This window comes from Miniopterus natalensis, chromosome X (genome assembly GCF_054644295.1).
Source record: "Miniopterus natalensis isolate mMinNat1 chromosome X, mMinNat1.hap1, whole genome shotgun sequence".
Taxonomy (NCBI): Eukaryota; Metazoa; Chordata; class Mammalia; order Chiroptera; family Miniopteridae; genus Miniopterus; species Miniopterus natalensis.
This window is the reverse complement of record NC_142103.1, coordinates 7725215-7751164: the sequence shown is the minus strand read 5'-3', so window position 1 is coordinate 7751164 and position 25950 is coordinate 7725215. Positions and strand designations below refer to the sequence as shown.

Below are 25950 nucleotides of genomic sequence, written 5' to 3'. Positions count from 1 at the left end.
GGCCTTTTCAGATTGTAGTCTTTCACTTAGTTGGCCTTTTTTGGGGTGGTTAGTTGATAGATAACTACTTATGAGAATAGGTCCTATAGGCTAGAAGAGATTGAAGGTACAGGAAGGAGGATTCATTGCACAAGCAGAACAATTGTCGTGTAATAGGAGGATATTTCCACTGTAATAGGAGTTAAGGAAGAGGATAGGTGGTTCCTGTCTGTCTTTTTTCTCTATGAGGGAGAATGTGGGGAGAAGCATGAGGGTTGCAAGTTGAAGGAGAGAGGTTTCAAAGAATAGTTGTGAAGACCAGGAGAGGAAGTTTGCCTAGAGAGATGTAAGGTTTCTAGACTGTTGAGGGTCCAGTTGAGGTTGATAACCATGAATTTACGGAGTGATATTATCAGTCAGGTTGTGTGACTTTCTTCCGGCAATTCAGGATCCTGGGTGTAGCATAGAGAAAGTGGCTAGATGGTTAATTGAGAATTGTGATTTTGCCAAGTGGGCTCAACAAAGAAGTAAGGGGGTAAGGGAACTTAGGATATTTGCAAAAAAGAAATCTAAGATAGGGATGTGAAGGCAAGAAAAGAAGAAAAACAGGAAAGAATTATAGCCTGGAGGTCTTGATAAAGTTGAACAATGAGAATGAATGAAAGTACTTGGGAAAGATCATTTGTGATAGTTATTTTAGAGTAGAACCATTTTGGGTGATTATAAGGCTTGTGATTATAAGGATTGAGCAGTTGATGGATATTATTGAAGATCAAGAAATTGACTGACTAGGTGTTGCTTGGATTGTCCATTTGTACACTTGGAATCACCCAGGATGATGATGGCAGGGATTGGGATGGAGAAAAGGGCTGTGAGTTGTGTGCTAAGGAAAGTCTAATTGGTGAGGTAGAAGGATTGGGAGTTGGTAATTGTTAGCAACGAGAAGGGGAAGATAGCATAGCCTGTGGACCAGCAGAATTGTCATCATCGTCGTTACTATTACTCCTTAAAAACTCTGCCTACCTTTATTGCCACTCATCATTTCATGTGCTCCTCCTTGGAAGATAATAGAATTTAAATTGTATTTGTGATTTAACTTGGAAAATTTTAGTAATGTATTCATATTGTGCTCTTTACTAGATCTGACTGCCATATTCTTTCACTGATTCACCAGATTTATTGACTACCTATGTGCAAAGTGCTGTGCTAGGCATTATTTGCGCTCATCTTTGATTTAGCACACTTCACAAACTTTCATTATAAGATGTTTCAAACATATGCAAGAGTGTGTTTGAAACAAAGCCCATCACCCAGGTTTAGCAGTCATCAGCTCATGGCCAATGTCGTTTCTCTATACTATACTCCCCCCCCACTTCCTCCACCTGTGTTATTTTGAATTAAATACCAGCCATCATATTTCATTTTAGCATACTTAATCAAGAATAATATATTTTTGATCTGTTATGTGTTTATATATGTATATATTTTCATATGTATAAAAGAAATAATTTATCTGATACCTTTACTGAAAGAGCAGAATGCAGCATTTACTAGTGATGTGGAGCATGCAGAGCGAATGCACATCACATTTCCTCTAGAGAAGGCAGGGCAGGTAATCTCCAGTCTTCCTTTTGTAGCAGCTCTGAAGACTCAAAGCAGAATCTTAATGTTTGGCCTTCCCCCCCCCTTTTTCTTAAAAAAAAAAAAAAAAATCCACCAAACATTTATTGAATGCCTGTTCGGTGTGGGCACATTAGGGAATTTAGAAAAGTGGTCCCAGTGAACAAAGAGCTTACAGTCTACTCAAGGTATGACAAGAGTAATAATTAACAATTGAATAGAATTTCATAGTTTACAAAGCACTTTTCACAAACATCTTAAAGCAGCCTCTTCAGGAAGTTGTTAATCATTATTGCTGTTTGATATACTAAAAGGCTTTGCCTTGAGAATGTTAAGTAACTTTACTAAGTTAAGACCTAGTAAGTGGCAGTTTTCAGACTTTCTGTCCAGACTTTCATACTCTTAATTGATGTGAGAATTTAGGATGGGGAAGGAAATGTAGCTTAAACCAGGAAGGTAGAAGGTGAGCAAAACTGATTAGGAAGGAGAAATGAATCGGTAAAGGGACAGATAGGACTTTATAATACTAGGAGGAGAGTTGGTTTCCTGGTAAATTGGTCACTCCTGTGCCTCATAGAGGCAATCAGAAAGGTAACCTGGCCATTCTAAAGTGACAGACATTCTGGGACCTGTGCTCATAAAGGTTGGGAGCAATTGGTGTGGCACAGAAGGACAAGCTTCTTTTGTCACCTACCTTATCGGCCTGGATTTTTAGAATTTGCAGCTGTGAATGCAAGGGTCAGGTTTTGTTTTCATTGCATTCGTCTGTCTGAATAGATATAGGAACAGTGTACAAAAATCAGTAATACTAGAGTATACACTGTAAGTAAGTTTTCCTCCTATCCTTGCCCTTGCATCTCAGTTTCCAAATTCCTTTGCTAAAAGCAGCCACTATATCAGATTCTTATGCGTCCTTCTGGAGCAATTCTGTGCATACATAAGCGTGTGTAATTATTCTTTTTCTAACTTGAAATGTGTATTTCCATGATAATAGGTATTACCATTTTAAAAGCATCTAGTAACTCACATATATATTTGTCCCAGCTCTGTCACCCCCTAGCTTTGTGACCTTGGGCAAAATTATTTAACCTTTCTGAATTTATTTCCTTACCTATAAAATGGGAGATGAGGATGGGGATTGATACAACCTCATGGGGCTGTTGTGAGGCCCAAATGAGATAAAGCATATAAACTGCATAGCATATCTGGTGTAGTCACAACTTCGAAAACTCAAATGTTAGCTTCCTTTTGAGTATTTCCAATTCATACCTTAAGTGGAAAAGGGCAAGACACAGAACAGGATGCTTAGAATGCCATTTGTTTGTATATCCTTTTAAAAACACATTTGCATACCCAGAGAAAATAGTAGCTGACATTTATTGATAGCATCCTATGTGCCAGGCACTGTTCTGAATGAAGTACTTTACATGCATTACTAACTCAATTCAGGAACCCTCTGAGGTAGGTCTCACGTCCAGTGACACAGTCTATGACAGACACAGGATTCAAAACCAGGCTCTCAACCCTTGAGATTGAGAAAAGAAGCAGTTAACAGTGGTTATCTTAAGAGGGAGGGAAGAGAGCATGTAAGAAGAAAGGGAAGCAAGAAAGCCAGGGTGTCAGCTGGGAGTGCAGAGCAGGTGGGACTGGGAAGGTGGAAAGGAAGACTTTTCACTTCTTTTATTCAGATCTTTTATAATTAAAGAAAATATTTTTTTAAATGTTGAAACATTTTTGCAGTTTTGATTTGGGAAAAGAAAACCAATAAGTAACCACAAAATATTTAAACAAAGGTTCTATGACTAGCTTTGTACTCACATTTTCATGTGCATTTTCAGTTATTTTGTGTAGACTTTTTTTTTTTTTTTGCTCTGTTCTCACCGGAGGATATTTTTTCCATTGATTTTTTTTTTTTTTTTTTTTTTTAAGAGAGAGTGGAAGGGTGGAGAGAGGAGGGGAGAGAGAGGGAGGAAAGAAAGGAAGGAGGGAGAAACATCGGTGTGAGGGAGACACATCAGTTCGTTGCCTCCTGATGCTCACCTGGGCCCAGAATCAAACCTGCAACCCAGGTACATGTTCTTGACCAGGAATCAAACCTGCGACCCTTCAGTGCATGGGCCTGTGCTCTAACCACTGAGCCACACAGGCCAGGGCTCAATTATTTTTTAGGATAAGTTCCCAAAAGTAAGATCATTAGGTCAAAGGGTTCAATCTTTTTAAGGTTCCCATACTTCTTTCTAGAAAGATTGTGGTAGATTATATTCCCATCAGCAGTGAGTGACTTTATCCCGTCCTTTCATCACATTGGATGTTATAAATTCTTTTAATTACAAAGGTGGTACATTGCCCATTGTTTTAAAAAATTAGATTAACCAAAGAACATGCATATTTGCATAATCCAAGGACACAGACAATAGTGTAATGAAGGCCTGGGGTGGGGCTGTAGCCAGTGGAGGGGGGCAAAGAGGGAAAAATGGGGGACATCTGTAATACTCTGAACAATAAAAGTAAATTTAAAAAATAAACGAAATTAAAATAGTACAATAATACTATTAAAATTAAAGTAGTTTAAGAAGCACTTACTTCACCCTCAGATCACATTCTCTAGGAGTAACTAGTAATAACAATTTGGTGTATATCTTCCCAGAGCCTTTTTTACGTACAATCTTACACACACACATATGTATGTATACACACACACGCACATATACATATATATGTATATGCATACTTTAAAAAAAAAAGCAGTGGCATCATAGTATGTATAATAATGTTATACAACTTGCTTTTGCCATTCTCTGATGTATCGCAGACATCCTTTCCCGTCAGTGCACACAGGTAGAACACATTTTTAAAAAAATATGTTTTTATTGATTTTAGACAGAGGAAGAGAGAGGGAGAGATAGAAACATAAATGCCTCAACATTGATTGGCTACCTCCTGCACACCCCCTGCTGGGGATTGAGCCTGCAAGCCAAGCATGCGCCCTGACCAGGAATCAAACTGGGACCTCCTGGTGCTCTGGTCGACGCTCAACTGCTGAGCCACACTGGCCAGGCAGAACTCATTCTTTTGAAAACAGTTATGCCCCCTAAAATAAATAGAAGTGCAGTTTAAGGATTTCTCTATTAACAAAAATCATATCTATTTTTCACAAATACCTATAAAACTGCATTGATCTTCCTTACACATATGTCCTTATGTATGTATACAAGTGATTCTGTAGAATAGAGTCCTAGAAATGGGGATGCCAGGTGAAAGGGTTTGTGCGTTTAACATTAAGCACTGTCACATGTACCCAATTTATGCTCCCACCAACAGTGTATGAGAGTATCCAGTTCCCCACACCTCTGTTGGATATTATCAGTCTTTAATTTTTGCCTATCTGGTTATCTCATTTAATTTCCATTTCTCTTATCACTAGTAAGGTTGGGCTTCTGCTAGTTTTTCTTAGTCATTTATAGTTCTTCTGTGAATCGCCAGTTCCTATCCTTTTCTCATGTTTCTCCTGAAGCTTGTCTTTTTAAAGTTGATTTGTAGTGTTCTCTGTAATGGAGATATTAATCTTCTGTCGCTAAATGCAAATGACTTCCCAGTTTATCTTTTATCTTTTCATTTGGCTTATGGTGTTTGTGCCGCACAAAAGTATAGTCAGATCTCTCATTCTTTTTCTTTATGACTTCTTAGGTATCCCAACCACAAGATTATAAAAAATATTCTCCTTAATTTTCTTCTGTTATGATTAGATTTTTTAATCCATCTCTAATTTTTCATATGGTATGACGAATGAATCTCAATTTTTTCTAAATGAATAGCCAACTGTGCCATCATGTCTTTCCTCTGCTCATTTGAAAATATATATTTTTTATTGATTTTCAGAGAGAGGAAAGGAGAGGGAGAGATAGAAACATCAATGATGAGAATCATCAGTTGGCTGCCTCCTCTACTCCCTCTACTGGAGATTGAGCCCGAAACCTGGGCATGTGCCCTGATCCCGGGAATCAAACCAGCAACCCCTTGGTGCACAGGATGACGCTCAATCTACTGATTGACACTGGCTGGGCTCTACTCATTTGAAATGCCACCATTATCATACTCTGGAACCTCATATATATATATATAGGGCCTATTTTCTTTCTCTTTTTATAAAATTTGTTTTACTTCTTACTTCAGTATATTTGGTAAGGCTTAATGGGGGTCTAAAAAGACCATAAGAATGGAAGGAGAGAGTGCTTGAAAGTGTAGATTTTTCAAATGCAACTTCATTGAGTCAATTTTCAGTCTTTCTCTTCTGCTGATATATCTATTCTTGTGCCAGTGTTGTAACTGCTGCTGCTTTAAAGTATATTTTGGCCCTGGCTGGTGTGGTTCAGTTGGTTGCAGCATCGTCTCACACCCCAAAAGGTGGCGGGTTTGATTCCCAGTCAGGGCACATATCCAGGTTGTGGATTTGATCCCATGTCAGGTACCCCTCTCTAAAATTAAAAAAATAGTATATTTTGATCTTTTTATAAAAAGATATTCTCATATATTGTACTTTTATTCTTCCAGAAAACCATGGAATCAACTTTTAGGTTTCACATTTTTGGAGTTTTGTTCAATTAGATCAGTGAGAACTGATATCATTCTCATGTTGGTCCTGTTCATGCAGAAGCATGGTCTACCTGAACATTTTTGTGGGGTTACTTTTATATTTTTATTTTTAACACATTTTTGTTGGGTTTATTGTAGCTTTTTATAACTATTTTAAGTCTGCTCTTTTGATAGGTGAAAATGATATGTCACTTAATTTACACTTCTTTGGTTCTAGAATAGTCAGACTTTCTAAAAGCATGTTTACTTATATTCTGTGAATTATTTATATTTTTGATCCATTTTTCTGTTGGAGTCTTAATCTTTATGAGCTTATATCATAAGGATACTAATCCTTTGTAATAGGTACAGCAAGATATTTTTCAGCTGCCTTGTAATTTTAACATTTTTTTTTTACTTTCACAAGTTTGAAAGTTTGATATAGTTAAATCGATCAGCTTTTTGTGATTTTTTTTCTTTTTCTTTTTACTATTGCTGTTATAATGTCCTCTAAAATTTTATACTGAATGATTCCATATTTAGGACAAATAAATATGCCATGTGGAAAACTAATCATGTTGGCCTGATAATGGAATCAGTTAAGTAATTTCTTTATAGATGTTTAATAATATAGTGTTATTATAGTGTTAGTGATTATCTTCTTTGTAAATAACAATGTTATGTATATTGATTGAAACATTTGTTTATGATTTTTTGTATTAAGAGTTTAATTTTTGGCAAGTTTAAGTAATTCTAACGGCTTTAATGAAATTCTGTGTATTAACATTGTCAGTTTAAATGTTTAAAGTAGATAGTGTGTTCTGATATAAAACTTGCTATATGGTTAAGGTCAGAAGATATCTTTAATTGACTTGTGTGTTGTCACAAGGAGATTTATTCACATGAATTTGTCTTATTGCCTGTAAAACACTATCCACTACCTTTGACCTTTCCCCCTTGTTCCTTCCCTCAAATCCTACAATAGTTACCTGAAGTTGCATTGATATAAATTTTTATTAACTGTTTTACAAACAGTGTAAGGTTCTCAGTTCCTAAAGTTTACATATTTAGTTACACTAATTGAATTACCTTTTTCTTTTTTTAATTCTCATCCAAGGATATGGTTTTTTCGATTGATTTTTAGAGAGAGAGGAAGGAAGAGAGATGGAAAGAAACATCGATGTGAGAGGGAAACATCGATTGGTTGCCTCCGAAATGCACCCCAACCGAGGATCAAACCCTCAGCCTGTGTATGTGTGCTGATCAGGAATTGAAACCCCCACCTTTTGGTGTACAGGGCAGCACTCCAGCCAACTGAGCCACCAAGCAGAGTGAATTACAGCCCCCCCTTTTAAATCATAATGAATGTGCTTCTATTTGTAAAATAAAACTTTAAATATATTTATTAGGAAAGATCACAGGAGCCAATTTGCTTTCTCATTGAGAAATTAGTCCCTGGAATTATAATCAATAACTTATGGTACAAGAAGAAACAAAGAAGATATTAGAGCTATGCCTAAAACTTTCTGTAGTTTCACCCTAAGTCAAATGAACATTTGTGGGTTTTTTTTTTCTTTTTGAGCACTAGCTACATTGTCTTATATACAGTAGGCCCTCAGTAAGTAAAATATTTGTAGTGAATAACTAAGACTTTTAAAAAATATATATCTTTATTAATTTCAGAGATAGGAAGGAAGAGGGGGAGAGAGAGATAGAAACATCAATGATGAGAGAGTCATTGATTGGCTGCCTCCTGCACGCCCCCTGCTGGGGATGGAGCCCAAAACCTGGGCATGTGCCCTGACCGGGAATCTAACCCCGATCGCCTGGATCCTAGGTCCACGCTCAACCTCTGAGCCACACCCGGGCGGGCTGTAGTGAATAACTAAATGAAACAGCTTCCACTAATGGTAGAACTTCTTTTCAAATTGCTGGGAAATGCAGTTCTAAAATGGCTACATAAATTTTGTTTAATCCATTAAAGTATGTACTGCTAACCTGCAATATAGCTTTTCTACCACTTATGTTAGAAATTCCTTTTATATTTAATATTTGTTTAATTACTTGATCAGTTAGTTCATTTGTAGAGGTCTTCCTTGTTGAATTTGATCATTTCATTTTCATGGTAGTTTACAGAACTGTCTAGAGTAGTACTGTCCAGTAGGCTTTTCTGCAATAGAAACATTCTATGTCTGTGATGTCCATTATCTTGCCACATGTGACTAATAAGCATTTGAAATGTGGTCAGGGCAATTGAGAAACTGAAGGTTTAATTTTACTTAATTATAAATGACTTAGCTTTTAAAAAGTCTCATGTTCCTTGGGGCTCCTGTGTTAGACAGCGCAGGTAAACCTACAGTATGTTCATTTAGTTTTCTGAGTTGTCCTAAGTTCATTTTCTAGGTAAGTGTTCTGATTTCACCAACAGTATGAGGTAAAACTCTGAAACCTACAGTAAAAAAAAAAAAAAAAAATACAAGTGCTAATTCTAAAAAATTAACTTATTACAGTTTAGAAATGTTTACTGAATTATGTGTACAGTCAAGATCACAAAACTCATTTTTATATAGAATTCTAAATTCAATGGACATAATTTTTCAATGATTATAATAAAAGTATTTTTATTTAATTTTTTTGCACTTATACGAAATGTTAGGTTGCTTTATTGAACATACCACAGAAAATTCCTTCTTGTTTCTGAAGGCAATTTTATTCTAAGGAGAAACCGCTGATCTAAAGACCCATGAACTAATGCTCAGTTTAAGATTGGTTCATGTAAAGCTTTTGTTTATTTTTAAGCAGCTGATTTAGAAGAAAGTCTTAATGAACATGAACTGGAGCCCTCGTCACCAAAAAATAAAAAGAAAAGTCGCAAAGGAAGGCCACGAAAAACTAATGTTAAAGGACTGACAGAAGATACCAGGTCCACATCCTCCCATGGAACAGATGAAATGGAAAGTAGTTCCTATGTAAGTAGGAAAATGTTGTATTCTTACTTTTTGTTGCACTGTGAATATTTCATTTAAACTGTGTTTCTAGGTAAAATTAATCATTTGAAATGTTGACTAAGCTTGACCAATGTTGACTAATAAAATATTTTCATGGATTTTTTGAACATTTTTTTTCCTCTTTTACATTTGCAGAGAGATAGGTCTCCACACAGAAGCAGCCCTAATGACACCAGGCCTAAATGTGGATTTTGTCATGTAGGAGAGGAAGAAAACGAAGCAAGAGGAAAACTTCATATATTTAATGCCAAGAAGGCAGCTGCACATTATAAGTGTATGGTAAGCATGGTTCATTTTATGTGCTTTTAAACCCAAGTTTGTTTTTTTAATATTTTTTTTAATTGATTTCAGAGAGAGGAAGGTAGAGGGAGAGAGAGAAACATCAATGATGAGAATCATTGATCAGCTGCCTCCTGCACGCCCCCTACTGGGGATCGAGCTTGCAACCTGGGCATGTGCCTTGACCGGGCATTGAACCCGGACCTCCTGGATCCTAGGTCGATGATCAACCACTGAGCCACACTGGCCAAGCTAAACCCAAATTTTTTGAAAAGAGTTTAGATAGTAACCAAATATGGTACTCCCCCCAACCACATTAGTATTTTATAATTATGAATAGTATATCCTACAATTCCAAATCTTAATAAACTTTAGATTTTAAAAAATATAGCGTTTATAATTTAGTAGGATTTAATTAATTCTAATTATACTTACCATATTCCGGATAATCTATAATTAAAACTGCAAAACTTTCAGCCCTGGCTGGTGTGGCTCAGTTGTTTGGGTGGCATCCCGTGCTCCAAAAGGTTGCTGGTTTGATTCCCCATCAGGGCATATGCCTCGGGTGTGGGCTCAATCCCCGGTAAGGGACATGCAGGAGGCTGCCAATTGATGTTTCTCTCTCTCCCTCCCCCTTCCTTTCCTCTCTCTCTAAAAATCAATTAAAAATCTTTAAAAAACAAACTGTAAAACTTTCAACTTTATAAACTTGTCATGGAAGATATATTTGCGTCCTTAGATATAGGTCTGACATAACATAAACGTTTTTGAATTAGATTGTGTTGAATTTCTCATCCCATTTATGATTAAGTTTTAAATATATATTATTTATACCAGAGGTTCTTAACCAGAGATGCATATTAGATTTACCTGGGGAGCTTTTTCCAAGATATGTACCCCTAGAGTAGATCCTAAACATGTCTCATTTGGGGGAAAGAAATCCCTAGGTAATACTGATCTGCATCTATGGATGAAATTTGCCAATTGAAATAATTTTTAAAAATCTTGTGGAAATGTAAAACAGTTGAGATGACAGCATGACACTGTTGAAATCTACATTGTTTAATGAAGTATTTAATCTTGGCTCCGCACTGGCAACATTAGTTTTATTTCATTCTCTTTATTTTGGGTTATATTTCAATCAGACATGGGAATATATTAAAAATATCTGAATCAGTACTTGATTGTTAAGGAAAAGTCCTCTTTCTCAGGATACTGAGGTAATGTAACACATTTGTTATTATGTTTAGTCTTTTTCTCAAAAGGATTCTGAATATTAAATGTTCTTGCATCTTTTCTTCTCTAGTTATTTTCTTCTGGCACAGTCCAGCTCACAACAACATCAAGAGCAGAATTTGGAGATTTTGATATTAAAACTGTTCTTCAGGAGATTAAGCGAGGAAAGAGAATGGTCTGTGGTTTTATATTTATGCTATGCGACGTTTCTCTTCTGACTTTCTGCTTTAAATATAGAACGCATCTCAAATTTATTCAGCCATCAAAAAAATTAATGTAAAGTAGTTCCTATGTTAAAGCACAGCATCTGTTTGACTGACTTGTAGTATTAATAAAGGGTGCTGATGTTACTGAAACTTATCCCTCTTTCTATGTATCTTCATTACTTAAGAGAATTATACTGAGATTTACATTTCAGGGTATTTGAGAGTCTTTTAATAAAAAAAGAAGATGTGAATGGAATGTAACTTATTTTTTTTTTTAAATACGTCTTTATTGATTTCAGAGAAAGGAAAGGAGAGAGAGAGAAACATCAATGATGAGAGTTATTGATCGGCTGTCTCCTGCACGCCCCTACTGGGGTCAAGCCCACAACCCAGGCATGTGCCCTGACCAGGAGTTGAACTGTGATCTCCCAGGTCATAGGTTGATACTCAACCACTGAGCCATGCTGGCCAGGCTGGAATGCTTCTTATTAAGCTTAAAATATTAATATTGTTTAAGTTCCCCTAAAGAAAAATTCCAAAACCTCAAGAGAGCATTGAGAACCTCCCCATGATGTTATTCATTCTTTTTTTCAAATAAAAGGAACAGTTTTTTCAGAGCCTTCTGTTTAGTTAAAGTTCACATACACAGTTATGTTTCTTAAAATGTTTATCAAAGCTTTAAAGTTTTTTTTAAATGTGCCTAAGTCTCATGTTTTTGAGCATACTGAATTACTAATAAATAGCTTTAAGTAATATCGGCATCTTTTCATCATTCCTTTACAGTTTATGAATATTATAAAATGTCAATGGAATGCAAACTCTTTTCTTTAAGACAGCAATTACTTCTAGAAATGACTTTAATTTTTGAAAATTTTTAATTGTGAAAATTTTCAAATATGTCAAAATTAGAAAGACTAGTAACACACGTCTATCCATCACCTTGACTCATCAGTTATCAAGAATTTGCGGCACTCGTTTCATCCATGCCTTTTAATCTTGTTGCTTGAAGTATTTCAAAGCAGAGCTGAGACTTGATATCATTTCACCTCTACATATTTCAGTATGTATCTCTTAAAAGTTGGACATTTTCTTACCTAACCACAGTGTCACTATACTTTATAAATTAACAATGAGTCCTCAGTGTCATTTAATACCCAGTTTGTATTTGTATTCCCCGAGTTGTCTCAAAATTATCTTTTTAAAGTTCATTTGTGTGAATCAGAACCCAGAGGAGGCCCATACATTACATGTGGTTGTTATATGTTACTTAGTGAGCCAGGGCACGCCCTCTTCCCTGTCTTTGTTGTTTCTGGTTTTGTTTTGTGTATGCCATTGACTTGTTGAAGAAAATTAATTGATTGTCCTGTAGACTTTCCCATGTTTTTATTTGTCTGTTTGCTTTTTCATGATGCCATTTAACTTGTGCCTCTATTCGCCAGATTCTCTTTTAAAGTGAAGTTAGATGTAAAGTCTTGATTAGATTCAGTTTCAACATTTTGGGGGGTAAGAATGCTTTACAGGTGGGACTATATCATCCATATTTTATTATATCAGACAACTCATAATGTCTGATCCTTGAATTCAGGTGGTGAGTCTGATCCTCCACTTTGAAATTGCTCTTCAGCCTTTCATCTAGTGGTTTCAGACATTGATGATCTTTGTTCGAATCCATTAGAAATGACCAGTTCTTTGTGGAACTGCACTTTTGAAGGTGTGAAGATTGTAGATGTTCTTTGTTCCATTTAAATCCATTTCAGTTTATTGATGATTACACTTTTAAAAATGAAACTCCTTTAAAACACAATGTATAGACTAAAAAAGGGGGTAAAAATCACTTCATCATATCACACAGAGAAATGTTGTGTCATATAGCCTAAGTCCAAATAGGAGACTGGGATAACAATTCAGTTCTTTTGATCACCTTATTTACCTCTGCACTGTTGAATATTAGGGTAAGCACTAACCTAGCATTTCCCGAAGTGTGCTTCAAGGGAAATTAGTCCAAGATGCTTCCCCAGCCCTCCAAAAAATAAAAGGGCATCTGCAATTCAATAAACTTGGGAACTGTTTACTATACCCTCCTTCTTGGAGAAAACGTGAGAAGTTCTTCCATCGAGCAATCTGTTTAAAACGAGCATTTCTCAAACTTCTTTGGCTATGAGACCCTTTTGTCAGTAGCCACCTTTTAATCTCGAACATTCTTGAGGCAAAGCTGATCTAGGCCAGATTGAGGTCTTGAAAAAATTTCAGCCCCTTCAGTTTCCCTTTGACCTTTTTTACCTACTTGGCAGCAATCCCTCTGGGGGGGGGGGGGGGGGTTGCTTCCCTGTCGTTTCATTCTATAATAGGAGAGCAAATAGGGAAGAAGCTGACTACTAAAATATAGAATATCATTCTTTTTGTGTTTGACAGTATTAAGAAGTGTCTAATTTTTGTTTATATGTCAAATCTCTAACAGGGGATGACTTAATATTAGAAAATCTATCAGTATGGTTTAAATTGCTGCATTATTTAATATATTGCTATATAATAAGTTCAGTGCATTATTTTTCAATAGAATTGGCTGTATTCTTTGTAAGCTGGAATGTTTGGCTGAAATATGACTAAAATAGAAAAAATGTGATCGCATAAACTTTGAAATAGTGCTTATGATTATCCTCTCTCTTCCCTTAAACAGAAATGTACACTTTGCAGTCAGCCCGGTGCTACTATTGGATGTGAAATAAAAGCCTGTGTTAAAACTTACCATTACCACTGTGGAGTACAAGACAAAGCTAAATACATTGAAAATATGTCACGAGGAATTTACAAGTAAGAGAACAATTGTCCATTTTCCTAAACTTGTCAGTAAGTAACTGCCCTTAAATCAATGACATTACTTTACTTGATCACTATTTTATGTGATATTTAGCAAAGTATAGAATACTGAGGACTGTATGTAAGAAATGAGTACTACAAATAGCATTTTCTTCTGACTACACACCCCTGGATTATCATTCATTCAACCAGTATTTATTGTGCTTACTATGTGCCAGGCATTGTAGTCTAGTGGGAGAGACATATTAATTAAATGGCCACATAACTTAAGTATACAATTACAAACTACATAAGTGCTATAAAGGATACATTACCAAGCACTGTGAGAACATATTAACAAGGAGGTCCTAACCTAGTCCACAGTGGGAGAGTGTTTAGGAATTTCCTTAAGGAAATAGTGCTTGGGAATGTGTTGTAGGCAGAGAGTGGGACAGAAGCAAGGGTACAAATCGGGAGGTGAGTTAGGCTACTGCTGAGGGTCCAGGTGCCAATTGCTGGGAGCTTAGAATAGGATAAGGTTACGGAGATAGAAGTCAAAAGATACTCATGGAAGAATGATGAAAGAGTAAACTTCCAAGGTTTGAGATTACATGTTGCCCTCTTTTTTATGGGTCTTCCACTGTGCTGCATTGGGCTAGTGCTATCAATGTATATCTATAATGGATCCATTTATTTAATTGAATGGCGAATAATTGGTAGGGATCCCTGAATTTTTTATTTGCCTGTGCAAATTATAAAGCACTTCATTACTCACATTCTCAGTAAGCAATGAACTAGTGACTAAGGATCTACTCTTGTGTATAAAGCAGTTTACATAAACAGTCACCCTGACATTTCAGTTTCTGCATGAGGTACTAATGCTGTATTCAGAAGGTGCAAAACCTTGTTTAATAATAAAAGCACACATATTATTTTCAAGTGAGTTCTATAAAGCCTTTAAGGAACAGATAGTTCAGTGTCTGTCCAGCATACAGCAAAAGATGGAGAAAGCCTCTTGGTTCATTCTGTGGCACCAAAACTGACAAAGATAGTATTTAAAACAAAAACCATAAACCAATCTCATTTTATAAATACATATTCCAAAATCTTAAATTATTATAAAATCAAATCAAGTGCTGTATTCTAACAATTTAAAGACTGTTCAAAATTAGGCAATATATTAATGTCATCCATTATAATTAATAAAGAAAAATCCTATCACCTCCTAGTGGATGGTGAAAAGACATTTGATACCATTTAACATCCATGAATTTTAGTTCTTGGTAAGGTAGGATTCTTAATAGAGTGTTTATGAGAAAAAACAGCAAATAGCCTATTTAGTGTTAAAGGGACAATGGTCCCTAACCAGGGCTGAGCCTCAGAATCACCTGGAGGTGGATAGGCCCTCTTTAGAAATGTTCTTTGCTAGGCCGACGTCACTCAGTGGTTGAGCATCGAGCTATGATCCAGGGCTCAATCCCTGTAGGGGGCGTGCAGGAGGCAGCCAATCAGTGACTCTCTCATCATGGATATTTCTATCTCCTCTCTCTCCCCCTTCCTCTCTCTGAAATCAAAGATATATTTAAAAAAGGAAAAAAAGCCACTCTTTGTCTGGGCGCCACCCTCAGAGATTTAAATTCAGTAGGTAGAGGCCCAAACCATGTATTTTGATGACTCCCCAGTTGATTCTCATGCTCATCTCTAATTGAGAAACACTCTGCTAACATACTTCCATTCAGATCAGGAACAAGACAAGGTGCCAACTACCAATGTTGCTTTCAGTGTTCTTCTGGAGGGTTAAGCCAGTGTAACAAGAATAGGAAGAAAAATGTATAATAAATATTATGAAGGAAAAATGTCAGTGTTATTGATACCATTATCTACCAAGAAAAGCCAAAGGAATCAGCTCTGAATTTACTAAACTTAATAATTACTCAGTAAGTTGATGCATATGAGATTAATTTTTTAAAACAATTGCAGTAATAACTAGTTAGAAATAGAAAAGAAAAATGTTCACCTCTCACCCCACACACATACATACACTAAGGGTGAACCTTTACTTTAAAAAAAAAAATAGCATTTTACACAGGACCCAAATGAATGACAAAGTATATTACGTTTCCTGATGGAAAGATTCAACATTGAAAGATGCCTTTTCTCCCCAAATGAATGTATACATTTAACACAATTAAATGAAGTCCAAATTTTGGACAATTTTGTTTAGAAGAGTAAATGTGGTATTATTTTTTTATTAGTAATGATTAAGTTACCTTATATAGCAGGGAGAAAATAGAAGCTTAAACAAGATAGAACTTGGTTTTTCTCCTAAAAGATATTCCGAGAAAAGAAGTCCAGATGTGGTAGGCAGCTTTTCAGTGTCATTGGGGATGCAGATTACCTTCTTTCTGCTCTCCCATCTTTGTGGCCTCCTTCCATGGGAAGTAGGAAGAAGCAGGAACAAAGAAAAATGGAAGAACAAAGTGGCTTTTCCTCCAGCCGAATCCATCTTTAATCAGCCTTGGAGGTTTTACACACACACTTGTGCTCAGCATCTGATTTGTCAGAATTTAGTCACATGTCCAAGGGAGGCTGGGAAATGTACTCTTTTTTTAGTTTTTATTTGTTTATTATTTTTTTATTGTTCAAAATATTACAGATATCCCTTGTTCTCCCCATTGACCCCTTCCTCCCCCCCCCCCCCCCGGAAATGTACTCTTAGTGGGCACATGGCTACCCAAATAAAATCTGGTTTAGTACTATGGGGGGAGGGGTAGAAAAGAGATATTGAGGTAGTATCACATGCAGCCAAGAAAATTTTTAATGCAGTTGAAAGGAGAAATCTATTAGATATCAAACCAGTCATGTGGTAATTAAAATAGTATGGTACTAGCATAGTGACTTAAGATCACAAGAAACAGATCCATGTCTTTGTTGTTATCTTATAAATAATTATGGTAGCATTCTGTATCTGTGGAGCTGGGATGAATTATTCAGTACCTAATACCTATACAATTGGCTCTCCATTTAGAAAACAGAATTTGGATCCTTATCTTAGACTGTACCCCCCAAACAGATTCTAGATGGATTAAAAATCTCAATCATAAAAAAACTGAATAGGAAATACAGGAGAATTTTTCTCTAATCAAGTATAGAAGGTCTTTGTAAACATGCTAGGAAACTCAAAATTTTTATTTGACTACATTAAAATTAGACTGCATAAAGAGAATTCCAAATCATTAAGAAAAACACAACCCCATTAAAAATGGGCAAAGGAAATGAACAGGCAATTTATAGAAGAAATAGCCATGGGTTGGTTGTAAGCATGTGAAAAACTGTTCAACCTTATTAGTAATGAAGGAAATGCAAATTAAAACAAGATCTTAGCTATTTTTGCCTATCACATGGGCAAATGTTAGTAGGATTCATATTATCTAATGTTAGGTTCTAGCGACACAGGCATTCTCATTGGATGTTCAGGTAGGACGTAAATTGGTACAGCTTTTTACGAGAGCAATTTATCCCTGGAGACCAAACCTTGAAATAATGCATTTGCTACTAGTCTATTTGTAGGGATTTATCTCAGGGAAGTGAGCAGACGATAGTACAAGGATGTATGTGCAAGAAGTGTCATTGTATTACTGTTAATGATTGCTGCTATATCCACTAGGGCATCTTAGAATTAACTATTGTAAGGACTGACCAGATTACCATAGATGGCATCAGTCTACTCAAGACAGGAACTGCAGGTTGGCAGCAGGGCAGCATCATGTATTCCTCTTCTGTGGGCGTCCTTGCAGGAGTCAGCGTAGCAGCACAGCTCAGGTCCAGCAAGGCACGATCCACGTGGAGCGGGCTTGGGACCCACCCTGCCTTAAAAGCCTCATAGCCCATCAGAGCCAGTGCCTCTTACAAGTTATACAGGCATAGGTAATTTTCAGGTTATACCACAAAGAGGACCAAGGATAGCTTCTTATCAGAATATTTATAATTCTCCCAATCAAGATAGAGTCTACCAATTTGAGGGTAACATAGCTCAGTAAAATAGTTAACACACCCATTTTTCAAAGTTGCCTGTGGAACAGAGCCAGAGAGTTAACCAAAGGTGAAATTCTCACGTAGAATGGGAAAAGATTTTTGTTAAACTTTTACCAACAATAGCAAAATAAACCAGAATGTTCATCAGGAGACTTAATAAATTGTAGTTCATGCATGCAGCAGTTAAGTAATGACTTAGATCCATGTGTGGAGTTGTGAAGAGGTATTTCTGTGATAGAATGAGGTGGGAAATAAGTTGTACACGTGTACAAGATATATGTATATTTTCATATACATAAAAAAATTTCTAGGAACATATTCAGTAAACAATTGTTACCTCTCGTTTGTTGCATGTCAACGGAGGCGAAGAGGCAATTTTATATTCTCAATACTGTGGTGTTTGGATAGTTTTATGAGTAGTATACTATTATTTAAAGTAGCCATTACTATTTTAAAGTAACCGGCCCATTTTAAACATCTAAAATCAGATATATGCAGTAGTAGTGTATTTAAATTTAAATTTTACGTGTTTTTATTATAATAGTTACCATTTTTATCTTGGGGAAAAATGGAAAATATAGATAAGGAAAAAGCACTGAATGTCAACTTTGATTCTGTCACCAGAGATAACAATTTTAAATCTCGGAATACTTTCTTCAGACATTTGTGTGATTGTATATATGTATATTTATAAAAACAAGATTTTATTCTATATACTGTTTTATAATCTGTTTTCCACTTGCTATCCCCAAGACATTTTTTCGTGACATTAGTTTTACATCACCATTTTTTTAAAAAATATATCTTTATTGATTTCAGAGAGAGGAAAGGAGAGAGAGAGAGAGAGAGAGAAACATCAATGATGAGAGAGTCATTGATCGAGCCCGCAACCCGGGCATGTGCCCTGACCAGGAATCGAACCCTGATCGCTTGGATCTTAGGTCAACACTCAACCGCTGAGCCACGCCCGGCTGGGCAACATCACCATTTTACAGATTGCATGATATTCCATTGCATGGGTGTATCAGATTGTTTAATCAGTTCCTTTCTGAGACATCTAGGTGGTTTTTACTTTTAACTATTAGAAAACCATGTTGCAGAGACCATCTCTAAACAAAAATATTTTCGCTGGGATCCATGATGATTTGAACGGCTCTTTATTTTTTCACTTGAATTTGTTTCTAAAATCTGCTTATAATGTGGATTCCGGATTATTTTATCAGAGACCATTGAGTTCAAATGATAGTCCATATGCATAGTAGTTTAGTAGGGAAAGAAGGATAAAGAAATACAAAATACAAGGAGGAATATTTTTGAATGAAGTGGCTTCATTCTATATGTGGCTTTTTTTACTGGCCTTTTCTGGATCCTGAATATATTCATATTTAAAGAGCAAGGGAAGATTATATATTGATTGTTTTATCCTGTTTTATTATCTTTATTATATTTTTAAGCTATTTAAATACGTATTTTTTAAATGCCAATCTCCCACCTTAAAAAAAGTAAGTTCTGTGACAGCAGTGATCTTCTTTGTCCAGTCAACACCTGTGGCCTTGATGTCTAGATTGGTGAAGGACATGTAATGGGCCTGTGGAAAAATAATTCCATAAAAAGATTAAAATTTGTTTGAATAACAAAGGGCTTATCCTTTTAGATAAAATTCTCATAAAAAATTCAAAAATATACAAAAAATGGGATAATATAACAACTCCCCATCTCAACAGGTACTAAGTTATTGCCATAGTTGTTTCATCTATTTTTTTCTTCCTAGGGTACATTAAAGCAGAATCCTAGATTTCATCATTTTATCGCTACCTATTTCAGTAGAAGTTGCATGATATCCCTACATCTCTTAAAAAAATGGGTGTTCCTTACCTAATCACTATGCTATTATCATACTTTTTAAAATAAGTTTTTTGCATCATCTCATATTCAGGCCATATTTCTTCAGTTGTCTTGAAAATGTAGTCTTAGACTTGGTTTGCTCAATCTCGATACATGCAAAGTCTCTACGTTGCATTTGATGGATGTGTGTCTTGAGTCTCTCTTAATTACAAAAATCACTCCATCTTACCTTTTACCCCTATTTGTTGAAGAACCTCAATAAGTTGTCCTCTAAAAAAAAGTCTTACATTCTAGATTTTTCTTTCTACTTTTTCATGAGGCCATTACCTCATTTCTCTACCCCTCCATATTTCCCATAAATTGTAAGTTGGTTCAAAGGTTTAATTATATTCAGATTATATTTTTGGGAAGATACTTCATAGCTGCACAGTGTAGGAATCTCACTCTTGATAGTTGAACTCATGATTAAAAAAAGACGTGATTCCCAATGTGCAGTGTTTGAAGAGTACAAATTCTCTATAGTTCTTTGAAAATTATTGAAAATATTTTGAGAATAAAAAAGTAATAAGCAAAACTGGGTCAGAAGTCAGTTGTTACTATCATCCTTCCCCCATCCCCATGCCTGCCTTTTATTCTATGCACAAGTTAGAAACTTCTCATGTTAAAGTCATTTGTGGCTGGTTAATTCCTATATGATCCTCTTTTATCCATTGCTGACCACAAGAGGGCATCCACTGAACATTTTTTAAGAATTGCTCTATCTTGTCATCTTGTATCTTTTGCTCTATCTTGTCATCTTGTGTATACAGTCATGTACCATCTAACGATAGGAATATCTTCTGAGAAATGGGTGGCTGGGCCATTTCATCATCGTGCGAACATTATAGGATGCACTTCTCCAAACCTAGATGGTATAGTCTGCTACACACCTGGGCTATGTGGTATAGCCTTGTGTTCCTAGGCTACAAACCTGTACAACATGTTACTCCACAAAACAACACAAGATTAAATCAAGCACAAGAGAAAATGATGCAATCAAGAGACACTGGAAACAGATGTATGAGGCTGCTGCCTGCATAACAGCGTACTATTTTACATCGAACTTCCTTTTAATAAGTGGAAAGAGTACACTCTAAATTAACAATAAAAAGTATAGTTAAAAAAAAAAAAGTATTGTATAGCAAATACAAACACCAGTAACGTAGTCCTTTATTATTACCATTATCAAGTGTTAGGTACTGTACATAATTGTAAGTGCTATATTTTTATACAGCTGGCAGCACAGTAGGTTTGTTTACATCAGTATCACCGCGAACACTTGAGGAATGGGTTGTGTTATGATGTTATGGTGGCTATGATGTCACTAGGCGATAGGAATTTTTCAGCTACATTATAATCTTACGGGAACACTTTCCTATATGTGGTCTGTCATAGACCTAAACATTGGTATGCAGCACATGGTTGTAATTTACCTAAAACTGAGCTCAGATCAGCCCACCCTTTGATTATGGTGGGGGTGGTTAGCAATTAAAAAAAATACATTGGTATGTATACATTAAAGTGGCCTAAACCCTGGTCCAAAATTGCCTGTGTGGCTATTTTCATAAAGAACAATGAACTTCATTTATACTGTGTATATGTCCAAATAAAAGATTGTTGGAGCTATATGATGTCAAAGTATCACTCCAGAGATGATTTGCTAATTTTAAAGGGGAAAACCTGTCTACAATGGACAAATCTGGCTGTCACCACCACCTTAACCAAATGATCAAACAGCACTACTAAAATGGAGCGTTCTGAAATTACATGCCTCCTGAAGTATGCAGGATCACCTACAAAGTATCCTGGACTAACAAAAAAAAATAAGTTGAACCTAAAGCTAACCAAGCCCTTGGACTTTATTTTAAGTTTATAGGAAATATGGTGTGAGAGAGAGCCAAATAAAACAGTACTACAGTTAGACAAATCCAGAATGTGGTATAGCTGACAAGGTATCTAATCTAACTCTTCCGAAAAGGGTACGGGGGGAAAAATTTGGAAGAACCAGTCTAGATTAAGAGAGACATAGTCAAATGTAGTTCTTGGAAAACTGTCAGGTGATTCATAAAGTTGTTCTAATGAAGGCCAGGACACTAATGATGAAAAGGCATTTGAAGAGTTTGAATAAAAGTGTTGCATGAAATCTTGAGCAGAAAGCAATTATATATATATATATATAATATAATTTCCTGAAATGTGCCTTTAAATAATGTTTTATATCAAAAACTTTGTTTTTAATTTCATTGGGCAAAATGAGGAATTGCTTTATATTTGGGTGTATGTGATAACTTTCATCCCAAACCAAAGGTTTTATTTCAGATAGACTTTAAATATCTCATTCATAGAGTACTTTCCTATCTTTTAGACAGAAATGGAGCTGCATGTAACTAACTGTGGAATGTTTTTAAGTGTGAATGAGGAAAAAATGTAGTCTTATGAACAGTAACAAAACATTTTGGGATTTTTGTCTTTCATTATTGTAGACTATATTGTAAAAATCATAGTGGAAATGATGAGAGAGATGAAGAAGATGAGGAACGAGAGAGTAAAAGCCGGGGAAAATTAGAAATTGATCAGCAACGACTAACTCAGCAGCAACTTAATGGAAACTAGGTATGAAAGTTAATTATATCGGATCTGTTGTCAGAATATAATACACATTGGTAAAAACATGTTGAAGTAATGGTGTGCAGTATGATTTTTTTAATGCTATTATGTTTAGTTGAGCATGTTACTAGAATGCTGAGGATTGTGTGAGCTTGCATAGTTTTTTAAACTAGTGGATTTTGTAACAGTAAAAACAAGCTATCTACTTTATCAATAAATGTAGTTGTAATGTCAAATCAGTAAGATATCCTCGCTTCTCAATAACATTATATTTATTGTGTTCCCCTCAAGCATCATATTTTACATTTTCTTATCATCTTTTAAACAGGTTCATGGGACAGAGTTAGAAAACTGGGAATGAATAAGACATCCATAACTACTATTCTTTTTTCACTGTTTTCTAAAATCAAAAAGGGTTGTAACTTTTTACTGCCCAACTCTTAGATCCTTCATTGAACTGCCTAAAAACATCTTGTTTGTTCTGTGAGCCTTCTTCACTAGATGGCAGAGTTTGACATGTTGATATTACATAGCCGTAGTTTTCAGTTTCTGGGAAGCAATTGAAACACTATTAACCCTGTGTATAGTGTCAACAGTTAAAGCAGGTATTGAAATGAAGTAAGCTATATTTCTGGACTGAACAAAGTTCTGTTTCGAGTGTCTAAGTTTGTTCAGTGGATTCATACTCAAGGGAAAGCATAAGCAAATTTCACTTTACAGTGCAAACACGCCTCTGGTTGCAACACATGGGAATTTGTGAATTATTTTTTCACACTCAAGTAATGGAGGCTAGAAATGAAGAGAACTTTATTTTTCTCTTGGCTTTGACAGCAACTGCTAAAAATTTCTTCCAAGAAGTGTGCTAAAGCATTTCATTTGGTTCCTGTTAAAGTCGTTCTCACTGACCTACATGGACTCAGGCGGCTGGTGATTGTCAGCTATGAGGTCCAGTGCTTATGCCAAAATTCTCTTGACAGTAAACCTCTTCTTTTTTTCGTGTTATACAAAGAGCTTCTAGCAAAATGATTGGATCCTTTCAAGTTTGAACTAACATTTGGCAACAGCAAAGCAAACCTCTTTAAGATTGAAAGGGTTACCACTCACTAAGGACTTTAGCCACCATGTCTGAAACCCGTTCCTCTCAAGTGCCGTGTTGTGTGGAATGCTTCCGATATTGGCCCAAAGTATGTAAGGAGGTCTCATGTGCTCTAGGAGTAAAGAACAGTCTGCATAAAACAGTATTTATTTTTAATTTTGTGACCACTATTTTAGAAACTTTATTTAATATTTTTTAAATGTTTTCATGCAGTGCTTTGCTGATCTATTAAATTGGCTTTTGTGCCCTGCTTTCCCTCTGGTGGGGCTCGCTGTTTTATGGATCATCAGGATTGTTTCTCAAAGCCTAAGAATCCAGCCTTTTAGAAAGGATTCTCACACTGGCATTTCTAGCTAGTGATATTTTCTTCCATTTATCTTCTGAAGCACATTTGTATATTTCTTCATGGCAAAACCAAAAAACTTCAGTTGTGGTCTGCCTGATACTACCATAGCACCTCATTATCAAGGGTAGGGATTCTGATTTCTGAGTGATTAGTTAACCTACCACATTAAAGCAAATTTGCAAACCAGAAAAATCATGTTAACATGACTGTACATCAAGATGTTTTGTATCTTATGGAAAAGCATTTTTAAGATGTAACAGGTGGAAAATTACACTGTGCTTAATGAGTGATTTTTTTAACTGTTAGTCCCTTAAAGACACATTTGTCAAGTGTGTATTCACACATTTACTTAAATCAAGGGACTCGATGATTGCTTTATTTTAACTATTTTTTATTATTTTTAGATGTAAACTAGCTTTAGTAGTGGGTTGCTCTCCCTATATGTTTTTCTCTTCTTGCTCTAAATATGCCGTTGGGTTTTTGTGTGTGTGTGTGATGAATTTTCAAAATTCACCATGACTTGAAGTGCAACGACAGATCTAGATGTTTGTTTACCAAGCTATGTGACTTTTCCCAAAGGATCTGTACTTTATTTCCTTAACAGCAGCTTGAAACCCGTCATTTTAAATCTTTGAATCACTGTGTCTAGATCATTTTTACATCGTATACCATCAGTTTACCGGTGAAATGACAGAGCACCCTCATTTTTGGACAACTACTGTAATGATGTTTTTAGGAAAAATGGAAGGTGCCAGGGGTAATAATGGCCAGTCAATAATCATGTAATGGGCTTCGAATACTATAGCTGTCGGTTGATGGATTTGTTATGTAATCCAGTGTATGATTTTGTATGGGTTTGTTCAACCCTTCCTCTGCCACTAGCAACCAGAATAGCACTTTACCTTTTGGTTGGCTAGGTAAGTGGCTGGCTACCTATTTTTCTCACTGTGGTGTGATTGGCTATATAGTCTTTCATTAAAAATTGAAATGTAAATTGAAGTCACATGAAAAATCACCTTTGGTTGTAAACCTCCGATATTTTGATTTTTGTATCCATGTTTGTCACATGCTGAGTAAAAGTGCCTTACAATGTAAAAATTGTACAGTACTTATGTTCCCAAGTAGCATCATCATCTTCTGGGTAGTAATTACATTGTGGTATGAATATTTAGAAAAATGGACCTCAGCAGTGTATTTACTGTTCATCTCTTAAGTCCTTAACTGTAGTTTTAATAAGCATGACATTATTTGATAAGTATATAACATGTACATCATTTCAAAAATACTGCCATGACTGTGTTTTACGCATATTTTAGCTTGAAAAATTGAAGCATCTTTTATTTTTCCCTTTTCTCTTTTTTCCCAATTTTTGTTTTCTTTTTGTTATTGATATTCAACAGTGTAATCTTTGCAAGCGTATATTGAAGATTATTCTGGAGCATTTATTGCCTTACCAGAAATGTTAGTAAGAAATGTTCTTTAGAGTAGAAAGATAGACTTGAGTTTCTATACTTTAATAAGAGCTTTGTTCCTGGGGGGAGGGGGGGGAGGTGAATTTTACTTTCATCTCAATTTATTAAAAACCCACAGCTGATACATTTTATTTCAAAAGTTAGCAATTTTAGATTTTCAGATAGTACTTGCTCAGGAGTACATGCTACTCTAGATATTAAGAGAATAACAAGCTATATAGATCTACTGTTGAATCAGAATCTATGTACTTGAACAAATGTGTGAATCTTAAATATCTCAAAGCAAAAGAAGTGTTCTTCCAGAATGTTGCTTTTTTAAAAAGCACTCAAGTTAGACCAAGGTATACAGTTTTGTTCTAACAGACATTTAGGTTAATTGTAAAGATAAGGAATGCATTATGGGTCAAAGTCAAACATTCCTCTCTTGTTATGTATATTTTGTTCCTGTTATATTGGCTTTATTTTCAAAATTGTAGTTTGTAGCATTAGTTTCCTTTTATTGGTATTGCATATACTATTCATTCAATAAATGAGTTATGACTTTCATGTTTGTATGCATGTGTTTTTTGTGAGCGGATATAATGAAGCTTATTTGTAACAGCAATAGTATTGTGTTCCTTTTAGTCTTGCTTTATTTCATGGTAAAATGCCTAGTTTGTTTAATAACTTGTTGCTAAACAAGCATGAGAGAGAGAAAAATGTGAATTTGAGTTTAGTTCCAAGTTTCACAACATAAACGGTTTTTATCATGGAGAGACAGCAATCTTTCAAGTACAACAGAACCCCATTACATCTTGGTTCTCTTATTATTATA

General features: G+C 35.5%; 1 protein-coding gene across 2 annotated transcripts in view; it reads left to right on the top strand.

Moving 5' to 3' along the window:
• The window catches only part of PHF6 (PHD finger protein 6), a 48389-nt gene extending 22707 nt beyond the window's left edge, over nt 1-25682 (top strand). Inside the window, exons 6-11 of one of the 2 annotated variants that reach the window (XM_016198008.2) lie at nt 8971-9140; nt 9315-9458; nt 10765-10869; nt 13578-13711; nt 22099-22228; nt 22551-25682. In XM_016198008.2, the coding sequence (XP_016053494.1) occupies nt 8971-9140; nt 9315-9458; nt 10765-10869; nt 13578-13711; nt 22099-22228 (683 nt within the window). In that variant the 3' untranslated portion in view covers nt 22551-25682. Of the gene's footprint in view, nt 1-8970; nt 9141-9314; nt 9459-10764; nt 10870-13577; nt 13712-22098 lie in introns of both variants that reach the window. The other variant, XM_087813327.1, reaches the window with a different exon arrangement.
• Nucleotides 25683-25950: the final 268 nt, after the last annotated feature.